General features: G+C 34.9%; 14 protein-coding genes across 14 annotated transcripts; 8 read left to right on the top strand and 6 right to left on the bottom strand.

The window, feature by feature from the left end:
- Positions 1-213: 213 nt before the first annotated feature.
- On the bottom strand, positions 214-687 carry SPC19 (Spc19p; the record flags this gene model as incomplete). Its single annotated transcript, XM_003956006.1, has 1 exon — positions 214-687. One exon carries the CDS (start codon positions 685-687, stop codon positions 214-216), a length of 474 nt encoding a protein of 157 aa, XP_003956055.1.
- Positions 688-815: 128 nt separating this feature from the next.
- VPS64 (Vps64p) lies at positions 816-2,435 on the top strand (the record flags this gene model as incomplete). The annotated part of the gene is made up of 1 exon (XM_003956005.1): positions 816-2,435. The coding sequence occupies one exon, from the start codon at positions 816-818 to the stop codon at positions 2,433-2,435; it is 1,620 nt and encodes a 539-aa protein (XP_003956054.1).
- Positions 2,436-2,633: 198 nt separating this feature from the next.
- On the top strand, positions 2,634-4,013 carry RKM2 (protein-lysine N-methyltransferase; the record flags this gene model as incomplete). Its single annotated transcript, XM_003956004.1, has 1 exon — positions 2,634-4,013. One exon carries the CDS (start codon positions 2,634-2,636, stop codon positions 4,011-4,013), a length of 1,380 nt encoding a protein of 459 aa, XP_003956053.1.
- Positions 4,014-4,060: 47 nt separating this feature from the next.
- Positions 4,061-5,152, bottom strand: CBS2 (Cbs2p; the record flags this gene model as incomplete). The annotated part of the gene is made up of 1 exon (XM_003956003.1): positions 4,061-5,152. The coding sequence occupies one exon, from the start codon at positions 5,150-5,152 to the stop codon at positions 4,061-4,063; it is 1,092 nt and encodes a 363-aa protein (XP_003956052.1).
- Positions 5,153-5,281: 129 nt separating this feature from the next.
- On the top strand, positions 5,282-5,998 carry CAB5 (putative dephospho-CoA kinase; the record flags this gene model as incomplete). Its single annotated transcript, XM_003956002.1, has 1 exon — positions 5,282-5,998. The coding sequence occupies one exon, from the start codon at positions 5,282-5,284 to the stop codon at positions 5,996-5,998; it is 717 nt and encodes a 238-aa protein (XP_003956051.1).
- Positions 5,999-6,066: 68 nt separating this feature from the next.
- REF2 (RNA-processing protein REF2) lies at positions 6,067-7,737 on the bottom strand (the record flags this gene model as incomplete). Its single annotated transcript, XM_003956001.1, has 1 exon — positions 6,067-7,737. One exon carries the CDS (start codon positions 7,735-7,737, stop codon positions 6,067-6,069), a length of 1,671 nt encoding a protein of 556 aa, XP_003956050.1.
- Positions 7,738-8,837: 1,100 nt separating this feature from the next.
- Positions 8,838-10,709, top strand: MSS116 (ATP-dependent RNA helicase; the record flags this gene model as incomplete). Its single annotated transcript, XM_003956000.1, has 1 exon — positions 8,838-10,709. One exon carries the CDS (start codon positions 8,838-8,840, stop codon positions 10,707-10,709), a length of 1,872 nt encoding a protein of 623 aa, XP_003956049.1.
- A 207-nt stretch (positions 10,710-10,916) lies between these two features.
- NUP42 (FG-nucleoporin NUP42) lies at positions 10,917-12,146 on the top strand (the record flags this gene model as incomplete). The annotated part of the gene is made up of 1 exon (XM_003955999.1): positions 10,917-12,146. The coding sequence occupies one exon, from the start codon at positions 10,917-10,919 to the stop codon at positions 12,144-12,146; it is 1,230 nt and encodes a 409-aa protein (XP_003956048.1).
- On the bottom strand, positions 12,141-13,208 carry HST4 (NAD-dependent histone deacetylase HST4; the record flags this gene model as incomplete). The annotated part of the gene is made up of 1 exon (XM_003955998.1): positions 12,141-13,208. One exon carries the CDS (start codon positions 13,206-13,208, stop codon positions 12,141-12,143), a length of 1,068 nt encoding a protein of 355 aa, XP_003956047.1.
- Positions 13,209-13,962: 754 nt separating this feature from the next.
- SND1 (Snd1p) lies at positions 13,963-15,816 on the top strand (the record flags this gene model as incomplete). The annotated part of the gene is made up of 1 exon (XM_003955997.1): positions 13,963-15,816. One exon carries the CDS (start codon positions 13,963-13,965, stop codon positions 15,814-15,816), a length of 1,854 nt encoding a protein of 617 aa, XP_003956046.1.
- Positions 15,817-16,233: 417 nt separating this feature from the next.
- Positions 16,234-17,151, top strand: ATC1 (Atc1p; the record flags this gene model as incomplete). Its single annotated transcript, XM_003955996.1, has 1 exon — positions 16,234-17,151. The coding sequence occupies one exon, from the start codon at positions 16,234-16,236 to the stop codon at positions 17,149-17,151; it is 918 nt and encodes a 305-aa protein (XP_003956045.1).
- Positions 17,152-17,212: 61 nt separating this feature from the next.
- Positions 17,213-17,830, bottom strand: PLP1 (Plp1p; the record flags this gene model as incomplete). Its single annotated transcript, XM_003955995.1, has 1 exon — positions 17,213-17,830. The coding sequence occupies one exon, from the start codon at positions 17,828-17,830 to the stop codon at positions 17,213-17,215; it is 618 nt and encodes a 205-aa protein (XP_003956044.1).
- Positions 17,831-18,070: 240 nt separating this feature from the next.
- On the bottom strand, positions 18,071-19,519 carry CDC1 (putative lipid phosphatase CDC1; the record flags this gene model as incomplete). Its single annotated transcript, XM_003955994.1, has 1 exon — positions 18,071-19,519. The coding sequence occupies one exon, from the start codon at positions 19,517-19,519 to the stop codon at positions 18,071-18,073; it is 1,449 nt and encodes a 482-aa protein (XP_003956043.1).
- A 277-nt stretch (positions 19,520-19,796) lies between these two features.
- SAS4 (Sas4p) lies at positions 19,797-20,882 on the top strand (the record flags this gene model as incomplete). The annotated part of the gene is made up of 1 exon (XM_003955993.1): positions 19,797-20,882. One exon carries the CDS (start codon positions 19,797-19,799, stop codon positions 20,880-20,882), a length of 1,086 nt encoding a protein of 361 aa, XP_003956042.1.
- Positions 20,883-21,684: the final 802 nt, after the last annotated feature.

The raw sequence follows: 21,684 nt of genomic DNA, 5'->3' as shown, positions 1-21,684 counted from the left end.
GATGATCTACTAATACAAAACATTATATACACTAATGGTGGCGTATATATTTCGATAGTTTTACGAGGCATCCATTATACTATCAGATATTATCGGCTATACTTTCGTACCGCAGGCCAGGAATTGGGCTGAATTTTAACGAAGTTTTTGCTATGAATATGCATCGTACACGTCTGAATCAATATTGATCCTTTTTTTTTTTGCAGTGGCTGACTACTGATTCAATTGATTTAGTCTTTCTTGCAGTTCTTCCCTCTTCAATCTTAATCTTTTCAATTCCTCCAACTCTTCATTTGTCGAAGACGCCATGACTACATCATCCGTGCTAACATTGATATCATCACTGGAAAGATCTGTCTCGTTATTTGTGGCTGTATTGTTAAGACGCAGCTGGTTTAGTTCGAACGTTTGCTTTAACGTGTCCAACTCTCTGGTCATCTTGCTTAAAGATTTCTTCAACTTCTCCTGTAAAGTCCTAATCAATGGCTCTACTTCTTCATTCAAATCGTTTCTTGCTCTCTCAATGTCAAATTCAGGTATTAACTCGAATACTTGATTGCATCGTAACATTGTATCTGTCAAATAATTATTATCCTTGGAATCGGTTTTCAAAGTTTCAATCGAATCCTGAAGCAGCGAAATCGTGCTTTCTAAACTAACAACGCTTGATTCCAATGCCTCTGCCATCTTGATACTCTATTTGCACGTCTTCTCTAGACTGTTTTGGAATCTTTTATTTACTGGATATATAGACGTATTTACAATCAATTAAATATTTCACCGTCTCGCTTTCTTGTAAAAAGAACAAATGATGAATGGATCAATATACTGATCAATTGAAAGGAAGCAACAGCGTCAAACCAGTTATAGGGCTCAGTGCACGTATGATGTCGGAGTTAGACAACAAGAGAAGACAGCAGCAGTTCCCCAGCTCAGGTAATTCGACAACAAGAGCTTCTCCTAACAAACAGCATAGGCCAACGGGAAGAACAAGGTCAAATTCTAGAAGTAGCGGATCAAGATCACAAAGTGACTATGACCAATTTACCCAGGAAGTGGAGCAATCTCAATTGCTGTCCCGTTCAATTCCTAATAATCCAATTGCTACCACTTCAGCTCCTATTACGAATGTAACAGTGCAGCCTCGTAGCAAATACATACATATCATAGTTTTGAAGTCTCTAAATGCCACATTCGAAGCAAAATACCTTGTGGTACCTTTCAAGCCGGATATTTTAAAATTAGGTAGACCTGTGGTCAACTCAAATTCTGGAAATAATAATAATACAACGAATAAGAAAGATTCAAATGCTCTCGTGAGACCAGACAACGGGAATTTTGACTCTAGGGTTCTTTCGAGAAGTCATGCATGTCTAAGTTGTGATGCATTGACAGGTAAGATATATATTAGGGACCTGAAGTCGAGCAACGGAACTTTTGTCAATGGCAGTAGAATTAGCCAAACTGATGTAGAACTGAAGATCGGTGATATTATTGACTTAGGAACAGACATTGACAGTAAATTCGAGCACAGGAAAATAAGTGCTCTTGTTGAAGAAATATCCGTGATACCTTTAATTAATAATATCTCGCCTGAATTCAATGGCGAGAGTGATATTGGACAACAAGATCAAACAAAATCCAATACTAACGACATCCTTACTGAAAATAAAATAATTACAAATAATAATTCTCAAGTAGAAGTCACTGCAACAACAGCACAAAGAGCTGCATTCGAAGCGGCAATGTTTGGTGACGTCAACAATTTAGATTTAGAGGACTCAATATTAGGTCCAGAAACTGAAATTCTGAGTGGCATATTTATAAATAACTCAATTGGTACTAGTCCCAATCTGATAAATATTATTAAAGCACTATCAACAGAAATTGCATTAGAAAAACAGGAATTGGCCAAATTAAAGTCAATGGAAAATTTTCTTGTAAACTATACTACAAATCTAGACTATATCAATAAATTAATGGTTGATATGAATGATAAACAGTTAATCAAACTGCAAAATACTTTAAAAAAATCTTTCAACGAAAAGCATGAAATTTATATTAAAGAAACCAAAGAGAAGTTTGAACGTTTCAAAACGGACAAAGAGCTCTTGAAAGCAAGGATGGATGAGAAGGAAACAGTATATAACAACCAATTGAAGAAGTTAGAAATGGAAATCGACGATATGAAGACAAGATTGGAAGTAGAGAAATATAAAAACTCAAAATTTAACCAAAAGGACTCTAAAACAGTCAAAGATGAGAGCGAAGCAACTAGTGATACTGACGAGATGGAGTCATTCCAAGAGGATGGGAGCGTCAAAAAAGGACAAAACTATGGTAATAGGAAAAAAACAGGTAAATTCGTGGCTATATCGGCTGCATCTGCGGGTGTGATCGCTTTACTAATTAAACTGTCTTTAGCAAAGGCCTAACCATCCCCTCGGAACTTCTTATTTGCCAATATTCCCCATATAACATTCAATTTGTTGGTATTTCAATATTTTTATGTAGAACTTGATATTTTCACATTATACATTTTTCATATAATTTTATTTTGAAAAACTTCGACATCGAGGAAGGAATATTTGACTAACAAACTGGTACTTGAACCACCGAAGAAGGTGGGTTATATGGAGGCTAACGTTGCAACTTTACAGAAATGGCTAGAGAAATCTCCATTTTTTGAAATATCTGATAAGATCAAGGTGGTGGATTCAAAAGAATCAGGTAGAGGTGTCAGGCTGATAAATGATAGGATTCAAAAAAATGAAATTGTCTTCAGTATACCCAGCTCTCACCAATTGAATTTTTACACCGTTTTAGAGAGAATTCATACATTCAAGTCTGGACATTTCTCTGAAGGCGATGAATCAAATGAAGATCGCAATCTTATAGCTGACGATGATCCAAGATTTCGGGCATATGAAATTTTAGATGAGACAACTCTACTTAAGTTTAGCTCTTTCCAGCTACTAGCCCTGTATATTTTGGCTGAATGGAAATTTCTCCCACTATGGTCCAAAAGTGAAGAAGTTACCTCATTCTGGAAGCCATTTTTTGATGTTTGGCCCTCTAAAGAGGAACTGATATCGATACCTGCAATCTGGGAACTAATACAGGATTCATCATACAAAAAGCTAATTCACTACTTACCAGATGGTTCAAAAAAACAGCTAAAAGAGAAGGTTGAATTAGTGATGGAGGACTGGGAGATCATCTCCCCGATTTTGAAAGTATGGAATAAAATATTCAACATTACAGTATCTTTGGAAACGCAGTTTCTAGATTTCATTCATGTGTATTTTATCATAAATTCAAGATGTTTATATGCAAAAATCTCCATTAAAGAGGACGATGATTCAAGCCAATTTACTTTGGTTCCATTTGTAGACTTTTTAAATCATACTGCTGAAATCGACGTTCATTGTTACCCACATGTAACTAAGCCAAAGATCATACAGGACAAGGTTGGTCAGTTTACAGTAAGGTGTGGGAAGCATTCTTATAAACAAAGAGGTGATGAGCTCTTTTTCAATTATGGACCACATTCAAATGATTTTTTACTCAATGAGTACGGTTTTACACTGAAAAATAATGAATGGAATTTTATCGATATTTCCAACATAATAAGAAGAACAGTGCTTAATACAGGAGGACCAAAAATGCAAGCATATTTGCTGGGTCAAGGATATTGGGATGACTATACGATCAACTTCGAGGAGATCAGTTATCGAAGTCTGGTGGCTATTTGCTTAGTTGTGACAGAAGATTACGATAAGATAGGTAAATTTATCAAAGGCTATGTATCTGAGTTATATTTCAGGCCAGCAATTGATGAATTCGTGAAAAATTTATTGTCTTCCTTAATGCAAGACTACAACGAAAATATCTCCAATTTAAATACATTGAGATCTTCTCAAATTGAAATCACTTCCTGGTGTATCGACAATATCATGACAATATATGAAGGATATATCAGAATAATTGGCAACCATATGGATAAATATTAGTCATTTTATTATAAGAATATATAAATCATGTTATGCATTAAAACTACTTACAGATAACGAAAATCTAATTTCCGACGTCTCATCAGTTCTACTTTGCCTTTCACTAGCCATGTAATGGTTTCATTCCATCTACAATCCATATTCATAGAGTACGCCAATCTGACAAAATACCCTGTTAACTGATTGATATCTGTATAATTTAGCTTGTTCATATCCTGAATCAATTTACTTTGTTCAAAGGGAGACTTTTGTAGCGTACTTATAACCACGTTGTACAATCTGTCATTATCAAAAGCGACTTTGTAGAATGGAAGCTCTTTGATGAAGGGAAATGCTTTTAAAATTATTTTTGTCTGTTCATTCACAAGATTTCGAACCATTATCTTAGCCTGTTGCAACTGCAAGATCTCCTTATTGAATTTACAATCATATAATAAAGCTAGGGGTTCAATACAACTATCTTCTATTAGTTTTTCGAATCTTACCACTAAAAACTCACCGAAAGGAACGATCTTAGCATCAATATCACTTATTTCTTTAACCAACGCTAACAATTGATTGTCCAAAGTATGCTGAAGTGGACTATATCTGTAACTCGCAAACTCTCTCGGTACTGATGTAAGTAATAATTCAAATTTATGAGGTTCGAAAGTTTCATTCACATTAAATTCATCAGTATAGCATTTTTTTATTCGTTTCCTATAATTGGGATTCAAACCTATGAATAAATTTGGTCTTTTCAAATCACTCCACACCTTCTCATATAAATAAGGTATACATCCTATCGGAGGATTTATCATTAGTACGTTTGAGGATTTGCTCAATGAAGCAGTGTATTTTTGTATCATTGAAGTCATGGATTTTTTCTTAGTTTCACAGACTAGTAGGTTCTCTATCACTGCCAATCTCCCATTGACATATGTTGGGGGCTCACATGCTGCCATAAATTGCATTTGCTCATTGCCATTTAATTTCAGTTTCGAGTCATTATCGAGGAACCTTTTCAAATTCTTTTCATCGTTCAGTAACAATATTATATTTGGTATCTTGGTCTGACTTGGTAGCTTAGCTAATTTGTATGATATCCAATTTTTTAAAGGTGAGTTCCCCAAGGTGTACACTCTCGGTATACTGGACATCTTTTTGGTATTTACCAGTACTAGAGTTATTTTGGTGACCTTTCGCTATATCAAATTTTTTAAGAGATTATACTTCAAAAGGCATGAAATGAACTATTCAAAAAATACCATAGATATAATAATAGGGGGATGTTAATAGTCGGCCTAACCGGTGGGATTGCTTGTGGAAAGAGCACAGTATCTAGAAGGCTCAAGGAACATCATAAGTTACCGATAGTAGATGCAGATAAGATTGCAAGAGAAGTGGTTCTACCAGGTACAAAAACCTACCAAAAAATAGTGGACTATTTCGAGGATAAACTACCTGATTTGTTATTAGAAGATGGTAATTTGAATAGACCTTCCTTAGGAAAATGGGTATTCAGTAATCCAAGTGATTTAAAGATGCTCAATGGAATAACTCATTCAGCAATAAGATACAAAATGTGCGAAGAAATGATGTCTTACTATATTAAAGGATACAGTGTATGCATAATGGATGTACCACTGCTCTTCGAAAGTAAGTTAGATGTCTTCTGTGGCGTTACTGTCAACGTTATCTGTGATGAGGAAACGCAACTAGAAAGGCTCCAAATCAGAAATACTGAATTGTCAATTGAGGATGCAAGGCAAAGAATTAAAGCACAGATGCCAATGAATGAAAGAATTCAGAGAACTGACTATCTGATAGAAAATAATGGAACTCTTACTGAATTATATGACCAAGTCGATGACCTTATTAAAAAGATAAAACCGACTTTTGTGAGAACTGCATTGGAATATTTCCCTCCATTTGGTATCGTTAGTGGCGGCGCTATCGTCATGTCAAGATTGTTAATGTCAAAAATTAAAAATGAAGCTATATAAAAAGAAATCAACATATATATATATATATATTTACAACCCAATGACACGTTCCATTGGGGGGTCATCCTTCATCGAATATGCTTTGGTGGATAATTATTCCTGGGTATTTCCGGAACACGTTTGTATGGTAAACCACCTCTGTCCTTTTTCAACAGCAAGGCATTTTTACCAAATGCTTTGGCCACAAGTGGCATCGAATTATCATTTTCATGTGCGTCATTGTTATTTTCATTTTCGCTTGAGAGAATAGGTTCTCTTGGTGGCTTCTTTTTTAGTTCCTTGTTAAAATTTTGAAACTCTTCTCTATAAAAAGGCGGTGTTCTTGTTTGGCAAGAGACCGGTCCTCCTTTCAATTCAGAAATATCCATAATCTCTTCCACATTCATACTCTGAGAGACTAAAGGAATGAGTTTCATCGGCCTGACTCTAAAATCTCCAAAATGTAGTTTTTCATTTGGTTCACCTTCTTTAAATGGTTTTAAAATCTTCTTCAATTCCGACGAGGTCACTTTTAGGCCTGAATCTGGAAGATCATCACCATATAACATCAAATTATCGGAAAAGTTAATATTCATGGATTTAGACACTCTTGAAGATGATCTTATATTTTCACCATTTTTCAAAATTGAGATTGGCTTAACTTCATTTGTATCATCGTTTTTTATTCTTTTACTGGTAGGTTCATCCAGTGAGACGTTTTTAGAAGAAGCAGATCTTTTGGGACTTTCAGTCGCCGTCGTATCGCTATCATCTTTTTTTAAGTATTTCGAGAAAGATATTTTCTTTTTGTTCTCTTCTACCTGTGAGCTTGCCTTTCCATCGTCATCGCCGGCAGCATCATTCATCTTTTCTTTATTATTCAGCAATATAACATCTGTATCTTTGTTAAGGACTTCACCAGATAAGCTAGAATTTTTATCTTTTTTACCTGTAGCGTTAGCAATATAGATATCTCGCTTTTTTTTAACTTTTGGTAAAACAGTTGAACTCTCAGTTACTGAGGAATTACTACTGTTACTGCTACTGATACTACTGTTACTATTATTACTACCGGCGGCCATACCAACTACAATGCTATTTTTAGGAGATTTTGTCTTTTTGATTTTTACTTTTTCATCAATTGGCTTGGTTATGCTTGATGGTAATTCTTTCTTCAAGGTTTCTTTTGAGTAACCAATTGATTTTAAAAATGTGATATATGACTTAATATTTTCCGTTGTAGATAGATCCAGTTCACATAATTTTACTACTGAAGCTAAAAGATCATTAGATTTTAGAACAAATTTATAATTATCGTTAATTGTTAAATTTTTAAAGAACAGCCTCCTTTCATCAGCAGATTTAATCGGTAGTGTTTCATTGATATCGTTTAGTAGTTTAATATTCTGTTTGATCCTTTTATCATCTTCTTGCCTTTGTTTCAATTCAGAATTACTTAATTTGATTTGATTTAATTGATTAATATAGTCTATATACATTGCTTTTAAACCCGAATAAAGTTGAATATCGAGATCTGTAACACTCATTGAAGGATCATTGTTTTCAATATGCTTGTTGTCATTGGTAAATTGGGTTAATGCAGATTTTAACGCACTTAGGTAGTTATCAATTTTATTTACTTGATCTGTTGATAGTTCACCTGGTTGTGTAAAACTTGCAACGTCTGTTCTAATCTGTTGTACCATGTTAGATTGCAAGGCATGAGATATATTTACTAGCTGAGGAATTGGATTTGACATGTTCTTAGTAGCTTGTTAGTTTTCCAGTTTGGCTTAGTTGGGTTTGACTTTCTTTTTTTTTAATAGAAAGAGTAAGTAATATAAGATTTATTATTACTAGAAGATATAGTATTTTATAGAAGTAAGTTTTCACTAGTGAATTGTGGGCTTTTCTTTCGACTTTATTTATTTGTTTCTTGAAAGTAATAATGTTGGGATTACCTTGCTTTTAACTAGATAATCTAAAGTATATTCTCGATAAGACAATTATTCGTATCTAATTCTAATACATTCAATTTTATTGAGATTATCACACTATAACTTGTTTGTTATCCTGTCTTCTTTCAGCTTCAACTCTCTTGATGTTCGTCAATGAAAAGAACCAAAAAAAGCAAAAGAAAAAAAAAAAAACCAGTGGCAATGCGTATTACCCGGCGATTAAAAATTAAACGAATAAAAATCGTGGCATTCCAAAATGCCACGGCAAATGCCACACGGAATGCCACAAATGGTACATTATCCAGTAGAATCGACACCAATGGCTCTTTGTTAAGCTTTATTCACATTAGCTGAAAGGTGGTACAACTATCATGTGGGACATATACCAGTATCGACTACAACAGGATTGACCATGTCATGCCACTTCCTAAACCATTCACACATACTCTCTCGACTGCCGTGCTTTATTCTCCATCCTCTAAATCAAATTAGTAACTTAACTCACAACAGAGAAACAGCTAACTCTCGTGGGGCTCCAATATATAACCTGTTAGAAAAACCACCACTCCGTTCACTGTACCCTGGACAAACTCGCTTTGAAGCCCCAAAACAGTCCAATTGGCAAGTAGACTGAATGTATACATCACAATGTATAGGTAAGCTGTCAAATGTAATTGCCTCTGTCAAGCGTGTCTTGCCCTAATGTGGTCTTGCTAGGGTTGCGCTTGTCTGTACTTTTTTCTTTTCTCGAGGCTCCAATATTGCTTCGGTGTTGGAAAATATAACAAACTTTAAGTTTCACTTAAGTATTGAAAAAGATTATTGTATGCTCGTGGACGTTCAACAGAGTACGCTATCAACTGAATTTCCCCCTCTTCCTGAACCGATAAACATTTATTGTAATGTTAACTGCATTGAGAGTATGTGTTCCGCGAGTTCCACTGGCTACGTCGAAACCTTTCTTGATAACTTCTTCAAGATTTTACAATACAAGAAGACAAGGTTTCAGAAGAAGAACAAACAAAAATTTCGTAGATGATCGATACGATAAGAACGAAGTCAGATTTCAAAAGGAAACTTTAGCAAAACTGGTCCACGTACAAAATAACGAAACTGAAGTAACGTTAGATCAATTGAAAGAAGAAAATGTTATTGATAAAATGCTACATAAATCTATTGATAGGATGGGGTTTCCAAATTTAACTCCAGTTCAACAGAAAACTATTAAGCCAACTATTATGAATAATGAAAATGATATCATTGCAAGAGCAAAGACTGGTACTGGTAAGACTTTTGCATTTTTGATCCCGATCTTTCAACACTTGATCAATACAAAATTAGATTCTCAATACATGGTAAAATCAATTATTATCACACCAACGAGAGATCTGGCCCTTCAAATTGAGGACGAAGCTAAGAAGCTTTATAAAAATAATTACGGTTTAAAGAAATTTCAATGTGTTTCTTTAATTGGTGGGACAAATCTCAATGAATCAATCAGAAGAATGAAAAAATTAAGACCAAACATTATCATTGCAACGCCTGGTAGGTTGATCGATGTCTTAAATAGATATGGCAATGAATTTTTCAGATTTGTAGATTTTAAAGTCCTGGATGAAGCTGATAGATTGTTAGAAATTGGGTTTAAAGAGGATTTAAGAGAAATTTCTAATATTTTGAATGAAATTAGTGAAAGAGATGAAAATCATATTAGAACAATGCTATTTTCTGCCACGTTAGACGAAAATGTTCAAAATTTATCAAATGACATCATGAACAAGGAAAAATGTCTATTCATTGATACAATCGACAAGAATGAACCTGAAGCCCACGAAAAAATCGATCAATCAATGGTATTGTCGGACCATTTCGCCCATAATATATATGCTGCAGCCAATCATATTCAAAGCAGACTATCCCAAGATTCTGAAATGAAAGATAACTACAAGGCAATTCTTTTCACACCTACAGTTAAATTCACGAAATTTATCACTGGCGTTCTTTATGACAAATTACATTCTAAATATAGAGATTTACCAATCATTGAATTCCACGGACAAATTGATCAAAAAAAGAGAACAAGACTGGTGGAACAATTCAAACGTCTTAAATCAGGCATCTTGATTTGTACCGATGTGGGCGCTCGTGGTATGGATTTCCCTGACGTTAAAGAAGTCCTACAGATAGGTGTGCCATCAGAATTGTCTAATTATATCCATAGAATCGGAAGAACTGCTCGCAGTGGTAAAGATGGTATTTCCACATTATTTATATCAAAATATGAATTATCATTTTTAGATAGGTTACAAAAATTGAAGAAGATAGAAATTAAAAACGTTCATAAATTCAAACCTGACGAAAACAATTGTGACATCGAAATTGATGACAGGTCAATGGAATCATTTGAAGAATCAATTATCAGTTTAATATCTTTTTATAGATCATGCATAAGAGAATACCATTTCAACTCTAGAGATCTATTACCTCAAATTGCTGGAACATATGGAATTCTGACTAAAGAACCTGAAAAGAAAATGCCCTTAAGAGATGGCTTCATGTTAGAAAGACTGGGATTAAAGAGAAATCCAATTGCCAATCAAATGTTTGATATAAAAGAAAGATCTCATGGTCGTTATGACGACGACCGCAGCTATAACAGCAACAACAGGAGTAGATACAGATCCAATCACAACAACAGAGATAGAAGCAGTTCACGTTCAAATTTCAGCGAATCATTCGACAGAAGAAAATCTTATGAAAGAAGACCATATTGATATTCTATATAGTTAAAATATTATGCTCATGTAAATAGTCTAGTAATAAAATATGTACATTACTACATTCAGATTCTTACTTCAGTTTCTATGTAAATTAATTAAAATCATCGCTTTCTGAAAAAAAAAAAAATAGAGACATTCATATGGACAATTTTCTAGTTGTTGTCCAAGACGATCACAGGACAATAACTGTTTACTTACTTAATGAATAATTCTGCATTTGGTGCAAACCCTTTTACTTCCGCGAATGCCTCTACTGGTGGTGCCTTTGGGGCGCCGTCCTTTGGATCTACCGGATTTGGATCAACGGGAGCTAGTAGCTCAACAGGTTCTGCATTTGGGCAGCCTTCTTTTGGGACAGCAGGAATAGGAAATAATACAACAAATAATGCATTCGGAAATTCTGCATTTGGTGGTAGTACGACAAATGCTTCGCCATTTGCATCACTTCAGAATCAATCACAACAAAATCCTTTTAGTACCAAAACTGTGCAGCCGCAGGCTAGCACATTCGGATCGAGCAGTGCATTTAGTAATCGAGGAAGTGCAAATAATATGAATACTTCTTCTGCCTTTGGAAAACCTGCATTTGGAACCAATATTAATAACAGTACGGGCGCTATGACCAATCCTAGTTCTGCATTCGGTAGACCTGCATTTGGTACAACTCCAAGTGGTAATACACCTTTTGGGTGCTCTGCATTTTCTTCAAACATAAATTCTAACACCTCGTCTGGTTTTGGGAACCCTGTGCCACAGCAAGCTACCGTGACGTCTGCATTCGGTAATATTCCATCACAACAGGGGCCACGAACGTCTGCATTTGGATCAACAGGACCTGCAATCTCAACTATGTCAGGTTCATCAACTTTTAACAAAACTGCAACTTCTGCATTTGCCAATACAAGCGCTTCACCCTTCACTAGTTTTCAAAATAGTACAAATCAGACATCCACATCTGTCTTTGGTGCATCACCTTTCAATAATCCACAAAACAATATTGGGGGGTTCAGTACAGTTAAACCAGATAATGCAATTAATAGTTCTAGCGCCTTCGGAACCACGCAAAACAATAATGGAGTCGCTAGCATACCAAACAAAATATTACCTTTTGCAAATACACAGAATGCTACTTCACCATTTGGTAACATTAATAATACTACAGGTAGTGCATTCCCTCCAGCGGTTACCTCCACACAACAGCCCTTTAATACATCATCAAGCGGTGCCTCGCCATTTGGCACTACAACACAGAAGACATTACCAACAGCACCGGCAGCAAGTAACAATATTTCAATGAATAACATCAAAGAAGAAGATGAAAAGGATATGGAAAAGATTATGAGTAAAGAAACTTTAGAACAATTCAAAGCGATGAAGTTTGAAATTGGCAAAGTTCCGGATATGCCTCCACCAAAATTGTTAATTCTATAAAAAATTATATAACTTTTGACAATCACCCAGAACAATCAAATCAATCCCATCCTTAAACAATTTAAGTAAATTATCACTGGGCATTTCATTTGAAATGAATATGACATAACCTTTTCTTCCTTTAGATTTGATCAATTTCGTGAAATTTACCGCTAACGTCTTGACACTCTGAATTGATAATGTTGTTCCTACTATCAAAAGACAGTCAATTTTATTATACTTTAAATCATGATTAATGATTTTGGCTAAAGTGTCACTATTTTCATGGTACGGTTCATTATATAAAGTAATCATAGGCCTTATTTTACCAACACCTTTGGATCTCAAACCGGCGACACTTCGTACCATTTCAAATTCTTCACATTGTTTGCAGTTTGGTATCAACGGGAGAGAACTATCAGCTGATACTGGAAACAGCTGAGTTTCAAAATCTTCAATTTTTTGACATTTATTACATTTAGTTTTCAGTATTGTACCATGCAATTGAACCAATTTACTTGAATTTTTTAGATCAGAAAGCAATTTCCATTCTATAGAGTCAATATTCTGCGTATAGACACGCCTCAGTCTACCTTGCCTATTTATCTTATCTATTAATAAATGGAATGGTGTTGGGTCTGCATTGTTAGATTTTTCATAGATGTCGACCATTAATTTGTTGAAATTGGCAGTTGTTTGTTCATTCGAGTATACTTGGTTGTAATCGAAAAGAGATTTCATAGACGTGGAAGTTCTATACAGACCATTTTGTGACCTAAAATCTTGTATTCCTGCATGAGTTGAGATACCTGCGCCGGTGATCATTACCATTTGTTGTGAATTTTGTAAAACGTGTGCCAGTAAATCCAGATTTTTAGACTCTGACGGTTTTCCTAGTCCACTATCCAGTTCTAAACATGTATTTGGTTTGGGCCTATATTTCGACTTGCTAGAAACAGATCTGAATAGCCTCCTTGGCTTGACCTTTTCATGTGCCACGAATTTGGTCTCTTTCTTGACCGTCGAAGGTGGTGTTATAGGTGCGGACACACTTCTCTCGTAGTTTCCTGTGTTCATTTCCATCTAAGTCTCCTTACAGTATCGAGGTCCTGACCCTTTCAATACTCTGTAAGATGATGACACTTGTCACATAAACTGTCTTTCTCTCATCCACATATGTATATATATGGATCACTCTTTTGGTTAACCGCACTCAATTACTTTTCCTAAAGAGGAAATGCGATGGCTGGGAAATTCCCGATCTGGTAAGTCCCAGCCGGAATTCTAAACGATATTTTCCTAAATAGGAAAGTCACCCGGACTCACGTATTCACTACTTCCATCTGTCTCTTCTGCCAGAAGTTGGGCTCAAACTGAATTGCAATGGAACCATTCACAGAATAAAGCTATCTGTATAACCAATTGATATCATCATTTAACAGCAGCTGTACCGTTTGGCTCTGTCTGCATTTTTTTTCCAATGAGCATTCATCGTTTGTTAAATATGGCATCTCATCCGAGAAGAGCTATAATACAAAAAAAAATTGTTGATTTTATTGGGCTCAGTTAGAGACAATCGCAAGTTGTAGATACTGAGTTTTCATAACATATCGTACTGGTAGCAGCATATTCTTCTATACGTTATTGTGGTTTGCTGCGGTTGTCTTTTCTTTTCACCCTTCTTTGAAAGTTTGCTCAACTTCTCAACAGATTACCTCATCATCTCAGACTGTCGGAGATTACATCATCTAGAATATAAATTTACGTGGCTCTTTGAAACATTTTTAATCCAGGAAGATATTCTTTCAATACAATCTCATTGTTGTTACTATATACCATGGCCAGTATAGTGAGGAATAGCAATACCGATGAAGAAGATATGGAGTCCTTAAGTGTTCCAATACCTTTACCGGATTATTCAAGGAATACTATTGCTAGTAATAATATTAAACAAACTGAACCAAAGATAAGAATCAAATCGCAGAATTCATTGTTTTTGTTGTCATACTCCGATACGGATTCGAACCCCAATTTGGAGACAATAAATTGTTTCAATATCTCCATTTATGTGGATATTCCAACTATAGACTACTATAATGACGAATTAAAACATTACAAACTATCAAAACTGAACAAAAAAGTGAAATTAAATAAGTTAAGATCGTCAATATGGAACTCTATATGCTCCGAGACATTTTGGGATACTGTCCTGAATTCTCAGAATCCATTAACTTGCATTTTAACCATCAATACATCAGGTTCTATTCGATACGTTCAAACGATTAAATTCATAATAGAGTCATTTTATAATAAGATTTACGCTAAGAATCCAAAGCTCTCAATGAGAATTAATCTTTCCGTATCTGACATTTCATTAAAATGGTTTAAAACTTTTCTCGATGATCATTTACTAGATACATCGTTAATTAATTTTATCAACATTGATTACCATCGTCAAAATAATGATACAAAAATTATCAAATCACCATTTAAGGAATATTTCACAAAGTTAAGTAACAAATTCACAACAAAAAAAACAACCGTCGATGAGATTGACTCTTTAATTGTAATAACAAATAGTACCGGTATAAGAGCCTTATTAACCATCCTTTCAGATAAGCCATTGACTAATTTTGTTTCTGTTGATTCAATAAACAAAAATAACAGTACATTAATAAATAGAGATTCTTCATCCATTTTAAATTTTCAAAATAATCTACTAACTTCAAATAAAGATAAATCAGTCCGAATAAGGTCACTATCAATAAACAGGAAATCTGCTACCTCACATGTGAAAGGTACAACTTCTGCTAGTTCCAGTGATGAGGAAGAAGATGACAGTGACGATTCTGATTCTGATTCGGAGAATGTTCTCACAAATTCTAATTCAGCACAACTCGAAGATAAAGATGAAGGAATCAGCTTTTATGTACCCACTCTTTTTTCAAGATCAAGTTCAAATGCCGATTTACCAGCTCAAAATGATAGTAGTCAAACCATTTCAAATGTCGGCGCCAAAAAGAAAAATAGATTCAGATCATTAAGTTTGATGGATCCAATGTTGAGGAAACCTTTTTCCAAAGATGAATTGAAGAGAGATAAGACTTTTGCCAACATTTACGTTCATGACGGTAGTTTCATAAACAATGGTGCGCCCTCCTATAGTAAACGAAAATATTCAATAAATAATAAGAGTCTTATCCCACCTGAGTTTTATTCGAGAATATCCTCACCTCCAACAAGTAATAACAGCTCGAACACATCTTTGAATTCGTTTACAAAGAGTAATAGCGGTGTCAAATTGTTTGAGCAACACCTAATAAATAAATCATTTGAAGATTTGCATAATAATAGCAATATCTTCAATGATTTGATCAACAGGAGGAAACGGCAACAACAAAAACAACAACAGCAACTCGGGTTGAATTTCAATAATGATAATAATACTACAATAGATCTTGATAGTGAAGATAAACTTCTTCTAGGAAATTCGAAAGATCACCAAGAAACAATTGGTAATTTGAATTTGAAACTCTACGATGACGATAAGAACAGTGACAACGACACCAAGAAAGATAATCCTGCAAGTAAACACGTCAAATTTAAAAAAATCATATCTTTTGATCTTTACGGCCCTAATGACTGCGACAACAATGATACTAACTGGGTGTTGGGTGGTAATAATAAATAAACAAATAAATGACTAATTCGTATATAATTCTTTGCATATAAACATAATTCTTTTCATATCCATGGCTAAAAACAAGCATTGACTTAAACCCCCCTGATGCCCTCCTGGTGCTCTCAACAAATGGACAACCATCCATCATCAGAAGCATCGCCAACTGCAGAGGACGTTCAGTTGATTCAGTCATCAACGTGAGTCGTTTCATCTCTTTGAGGGCATCGCATCTCCGTTTTAAATGATATGACAATTTCCCTTTTCGTACATGAAAATTTTTGTTTGAGAGCTCATCGCAAAATTAATAGAGCTCATTGGAAATTTATATAGTGTTAATCGAGTAATTTAATCTCACAATTTTATCAGAATTCAACGATAGTTAATCGAGGAATTTTGTTATAAAAAGACTTTGCAGTTGACACTATTATGAATGGCGAAAACCACGAGACTTTGAATATAGATCTCTCAAATGATTCAGGCAACATAGAAAGTACTTTACAACAATTTTTAGTACAATCCACGGACCAGCTGTCTCATAACGATACTCATCATCAATTTTCACACCAAGATGACATTGAAAAAGCTATTGAGACAGCCATCATAAATATGGATTCAAATGATCTGTCAGTCTCAGATTCATTGAGTACAAAACATCTGTCACTTGAAAGTTTACTAGAGGATAATCACAATACACATCTTCTTTTCAATTTTGATGAAGTATCCGGTGGTGATAATGATTCTGTTACTTATCAGACCCTGTCTAATGATAGGGTGAAACGTACTTTACAACTTGATGGCGAAGAACTAGATCACGTGAAAAAAGCCAAGAAGGTTCAGGGTACCAATAAATCTGACGAACCTTTCTTATCCCCAGCGTCTCTATCACCATCATCTTTAGCATCTGATGGCAGTGACGTATCTTTGAAGATAGATACCAATCAGTCATTAACAACCTCAATTGCATCGATACCTTTAACTAAGCAAAAATCTAAACCAAAACTAACAAATAATAAATCAATCACCACTATTCAGTCGTCAACGGGAGATAATACTACGACTAACGTAAGGCAAAAGATTTTTCAAGAAATCCCAATTCCTGAAAAACTAACAAATGAATATACTATGCAACAAGTTTCAGAGATGAAGAAAAGAATTATCAACATTCACAAATTGATACTGAACTTCAACTTCTTAAAAGATGGCTATGCAAGAACATGCATCGAATTGAAAAAGACAGTAAATTGCTTAAAAGATAGTGAACTCCATAGAGCTCATCTCTTATTAGAAAACGAGAAGTTAAAGAGAAAGTTATCAGAACTGAATAAGCAGGCAAATTCTTCCTAGTTTCTGTTATATATGTATATAGTCCACATTTCTGCATCATAATAAATTCATATAAATTATGCTAATTATCAAGATCACTGCTACTATCGTTGTCGTGGGTGACTTCTCGAATATTGAATTTTTTAATTAATCCACTAGCAAGTAACAGATTCTCGAGAGATTCAAAAGCAAACACATTTGGATCATTACCTAATTTGCTGAATCCAACTAGCTTTATTTTCTCAACCCCATTTCTATAACCAATGACAAAGGGTAAGACCTTAATACGTAATTTAGTAACAAAAAAAGGACAGTTTTCCACCTCAACTTTGATGAATTTTGTATTTACATATTTTGATGCTAACCTCCCCAGTTGTTTATTCATGAACTGACATTTTGGGAACTTTTCTAACTGGAAGTGTATTATCAAATTGCCGTCCTTGTTTTGATTGATTATTTTAATTAATTCTTTCTCATCTTCAACTTCATTAAGCTTACCATGATCATTATCATGCACATTTTTACGCGTCTGTTTTAGGTGTCTTGATATTTCCTCAATTCTTTGTTCTCTGTATCTCGACATAAAATCTTCATCCTCTAGCTCTTCAAAGAGCTCATCTATGTTTTCTTCGCTGTCAGAATCGGTTCCTGATCCGTTTCTCAATATTTTGGCTTCTGCATCTTCAAGCTTACTACTCATGTGGACTACCTTATATTATGGATAACAGGGTATCGTTATTCAATGACTTATTAATTTCGCTATTCGTCATATTCATTTATCTCAGAGTTCGAACATTGCATTTTTTTTTTCTAGTCAGAATGCAGGTAATTCAGATCCAAATATAAAATTCTAATGCTTCGATTAGTGCCAGAGTAAAGCGGTTGGTATATATGAATTTAATTAATTACTTGCAGATAAATATTACATAGCTGAACTGAGTCATATTGAATTGTAGTAGTAAGAAAATATGACTAAAATAAGTAGAAAAGTTATCGCAGCGTTTGCACTAGTGTCGATGACTAACTGTCTTACCTTAATATCTTTCTTATGCGTTGTGGTATCAGTGCTGACGGGTAGAGGCAAATCATTTTTGAGAGATGGCACAAATGCGTACCTTTTAATGTAAATAATGAAAGAGCCTAAATTTCCAATTAACAGAAGGATATACACCCACATTGGCTTGAATGGATCGGGTAAGTAACAGATTCGAGTTTGTATAGTAGTTACAGGTTCATTACCAGTAACAGATTCATCATTAAACAATGATACTAATTGTATGGCAGGTTTCTTAATTCCCATATTCATTGCACATGACTTAACAGTGATTTCATCAACTATCTTATTGCTATTGACGTGATCAGCATTATTGTTACCACCCAAGTCATTCGCACCGTATGTGTGTTTGACGTGACAATAGTCATGATCATCGCCAGAAAATACAAACTTTGGAGTCAATTGAGTTAAGATTTCCTGAGTCATTGTTTGATCAATGACGGTTTGATATTGATACCCCTTTTGAATAGGGAAAGGTTTAGTGGATTCTCTCTCTTTACCACATTGCTGCTGGTTTGCATTACGCCATAATGGCACATGCGTTAAGAGAATTGTGGGATTTGGATGAGATTTCTGCCTTCTTGAAAGGGAAAATTCTTCTAGAAATCTTTTAGGGATAGAAGAAACGTTAACATTTGTAGTATCAGATAGTGAGATTGTATCCAAAAGAACGAATGTATGGTTGCCAATTTCATGAGAAGAAGAAGTGTCCCCAAAATAAGTCGTAAATCTATCTAAACTTGACTCTATTACTGTATCTCCAAATCCTATATCATGATTGCCCGGTAAGGAAAATACCGTTTTCGTCATGGGACTCTTTGGAAATATTTTATTGAATCTGTTATATTCAGCCAACCACACATCATCGTCCCAATGTCTGCCTCCATCAAATAAATCACCTAAAAAGAAATTAGTGTCAGGATTTAGATAATGCTGACTATATCTCCAGTTTCTGTAATGGTAGTGATCAACAATCACTCTCGTAAAATAATTTACAATTTGGGGCCTTCCCGGGTACGAATATTCATCTAATATCTGAGGATCGGCATATAATGCAACTTTATGACTCTTTACACCTTCAGGCCATTGTTCCCATGTATTCCATGAGCATTTATTCATTGCTCTTCTCACAACAGAATTCTCGTAATGGTTAACTGTCAAAAACCACACTATTGTAGACACGATGATAATATTCCAATGTAACATCAAGCCACCCAATCTTAATGGTTTTGAAGCGTCTAGAGAATCCTTCCTAACTTTCCCAATTTTGTTCTCTTCGTCCTTTTCTTTGAAATTTGGAAGCAGCTTCTTATTAGTCCGGCTTCTGTTAAACATCACTCACTGTGGTCATCCACTCCAATATCTGTCAATTGCTGCCTGAACCGTCCTTCTTTCTAATTGGAATTAAAGATTTAATTGCCACTTTATATTATTTTATCGTATTGATTTTCGTCAAAAAAATTTGATACGCTATTGATAAATTTCCATGGCAAGAAATCATAATCGATATGAAGGTTTCAGAGTTGTTAAGTGAGCTGATTGACTGGAAAAAGACATACATAGAGAGCTTACAGTAGTGCTGTGTGGGAGAGTTTATCGACTGCTATCGAAAATGGAAGACCTGGATCTAGAATCTGCCAGATCATTAAGGTCAAAGAGTAAAGGAAGCGATGATGACCGCCAAAAATTCGATTTTGATATGGATGGCTATGAAATTGACCCTGAAAAGCGGTTCAAATTTGCCATCAGAGAAGTGCCCAAGGGGTTAACTCACTCAGAAGGCATAAAGAAAGAATCAAAGATGCCAAACAAGGGTTTGGCCAATGTCGATGAGACAAGAGACTTGATTACCAATATGATATTGAATATCGATAGACAAAAACTTGATACAATACGTAAGCGAAGTAAAAATGATGAATATCTCGTGGATCCGCTACCAGATAAGCTTTACGATTCATTTCACAAGAAAATGCTAAGGCAAGAAAATCGAATGCTAGAGCAGGATGTGATTGAGGGTGAAGAAGAAGCAGATGGCTTACAATTGATTTATGACAAATTATGTATGCCAAATTGGCCTCAGACTTTATCAAAAGTCACCAAAATCAATGATCAGGAAAATATGGAAGAATTGCAATTGAAAAAGAAGTTGACAAGGGAAACTATCAAATCCATGTTGGATAAATTTCATTTAATGAAAAAAAATAGCAATATGTTGTACAAAAATAGAAGAATATCAAAAAATGACAGTCCTCAAAAATGGACTGATCTTTACAAGCACGTCAATAGAAGATTTGTTCAAAATTACGAAAGCTCTTCTGAAGATGAGGAAGAAGAAAATCTACCTATCGAGGAGTTAAGAAACTTACGAAAGAAGAGAAGAGAAGCCAAATGCGGTGGGTCTATAATAATTGGCATTGGAATGAACCAACTAGTAAACAAATTTGCGATAGTATCTGAACCTCTAAGAAAACCATATGTCATTAGATGCAGTGCAAAAGAAAAGTCGTTGATGAGGAAGGTTGAAAAATTGCCAAAAAGATATAGATATTTGCCAAGTTTGAGGACTCAAACTGCCAAATTCAAACAAAAGACTTTGATATCGCGAGTTTTGACCATAGAGACACCAATTGAATCTAAACCAAAAAGAGCTGGCAACACACTGGAAGCTGAACTACGCAATACTGCAGAGAGCGAATAAGGCATGCCAAACTGTCACCGTTCGATGTTAAAGGCTGTTAGGTATGCTGGAATTTGGATAAACTATGCCAAATCAAATATACCACAATTGCAAAAATGCTAGAATTGTTGGAAAGAAGTTCAGCACTATTCCAGAGGACACAGTCGGGCATGATCCAGGTACCTGTTATGTGTATATGTATTTCTTTTTGACGAGCAGAAGAGAAAATGGAATAAAATCAACACATTACCCACAATCATTGGTGACATTTAAGGGCTGCCAAACTATATTTACCCACCCAATTCCTTCTTTGGCTTGTTTTCCCGCGAGTAGCACTGATTCAAGATTATATGTAAGTAGATAAGAAAACGGGATTCATGAACTTTGGCCAATAACAAATTTACGACAAATCTTAAGAAAATATTGGGATATTTTGAAGGAAAAATGGTGGAAGAGAGTATAAATATCTACAGAAGGCTTCCACAGTAATGCCTTTCAGAAACGCACAATTGTTTGGTGATTCCATAGCATATTTTTGATTGAAAACAAACATGGAGACACTTTCTGACTTTCTGGAACATATTGATTGGCTTTGACTACATTAACATTCTGGCAGCTCATTGCCTAAACGGAAGCTTCCACTTTAGTCTTGCGCTTTGTGCAGTGGGCCGAGTTCTGATACATGAATGAACAAAATATATGCTACATAGAAGTTAGATCTCCATCGTAGTTTGTCAATATATAGCTACATTTTTGACTAGTGACAATAACTAACACGCGTGGGATATCTTATATTACTTCTCTCTAAATACAAGCAATCAAA

This window comes from Kazachstania africana, chromosome 2 (genome assembly GCF_000304475.1).
Source record: "Kazachstania africana CBS 2517 chromosome 2, complete genome".
In the NCBI taxonomy this organism is placed as follows: Eukaryota; Fungi; Ascomycota; class Saccharomycetes; order Saccharomycetales; family Saccharomycetaceae; genus Kazachstania; species Kazachstania africana.
Note: the sequence above shows the minus strand (reverse complement) of the source record. Positions and strands in the feature narration are given on the sequence as shown.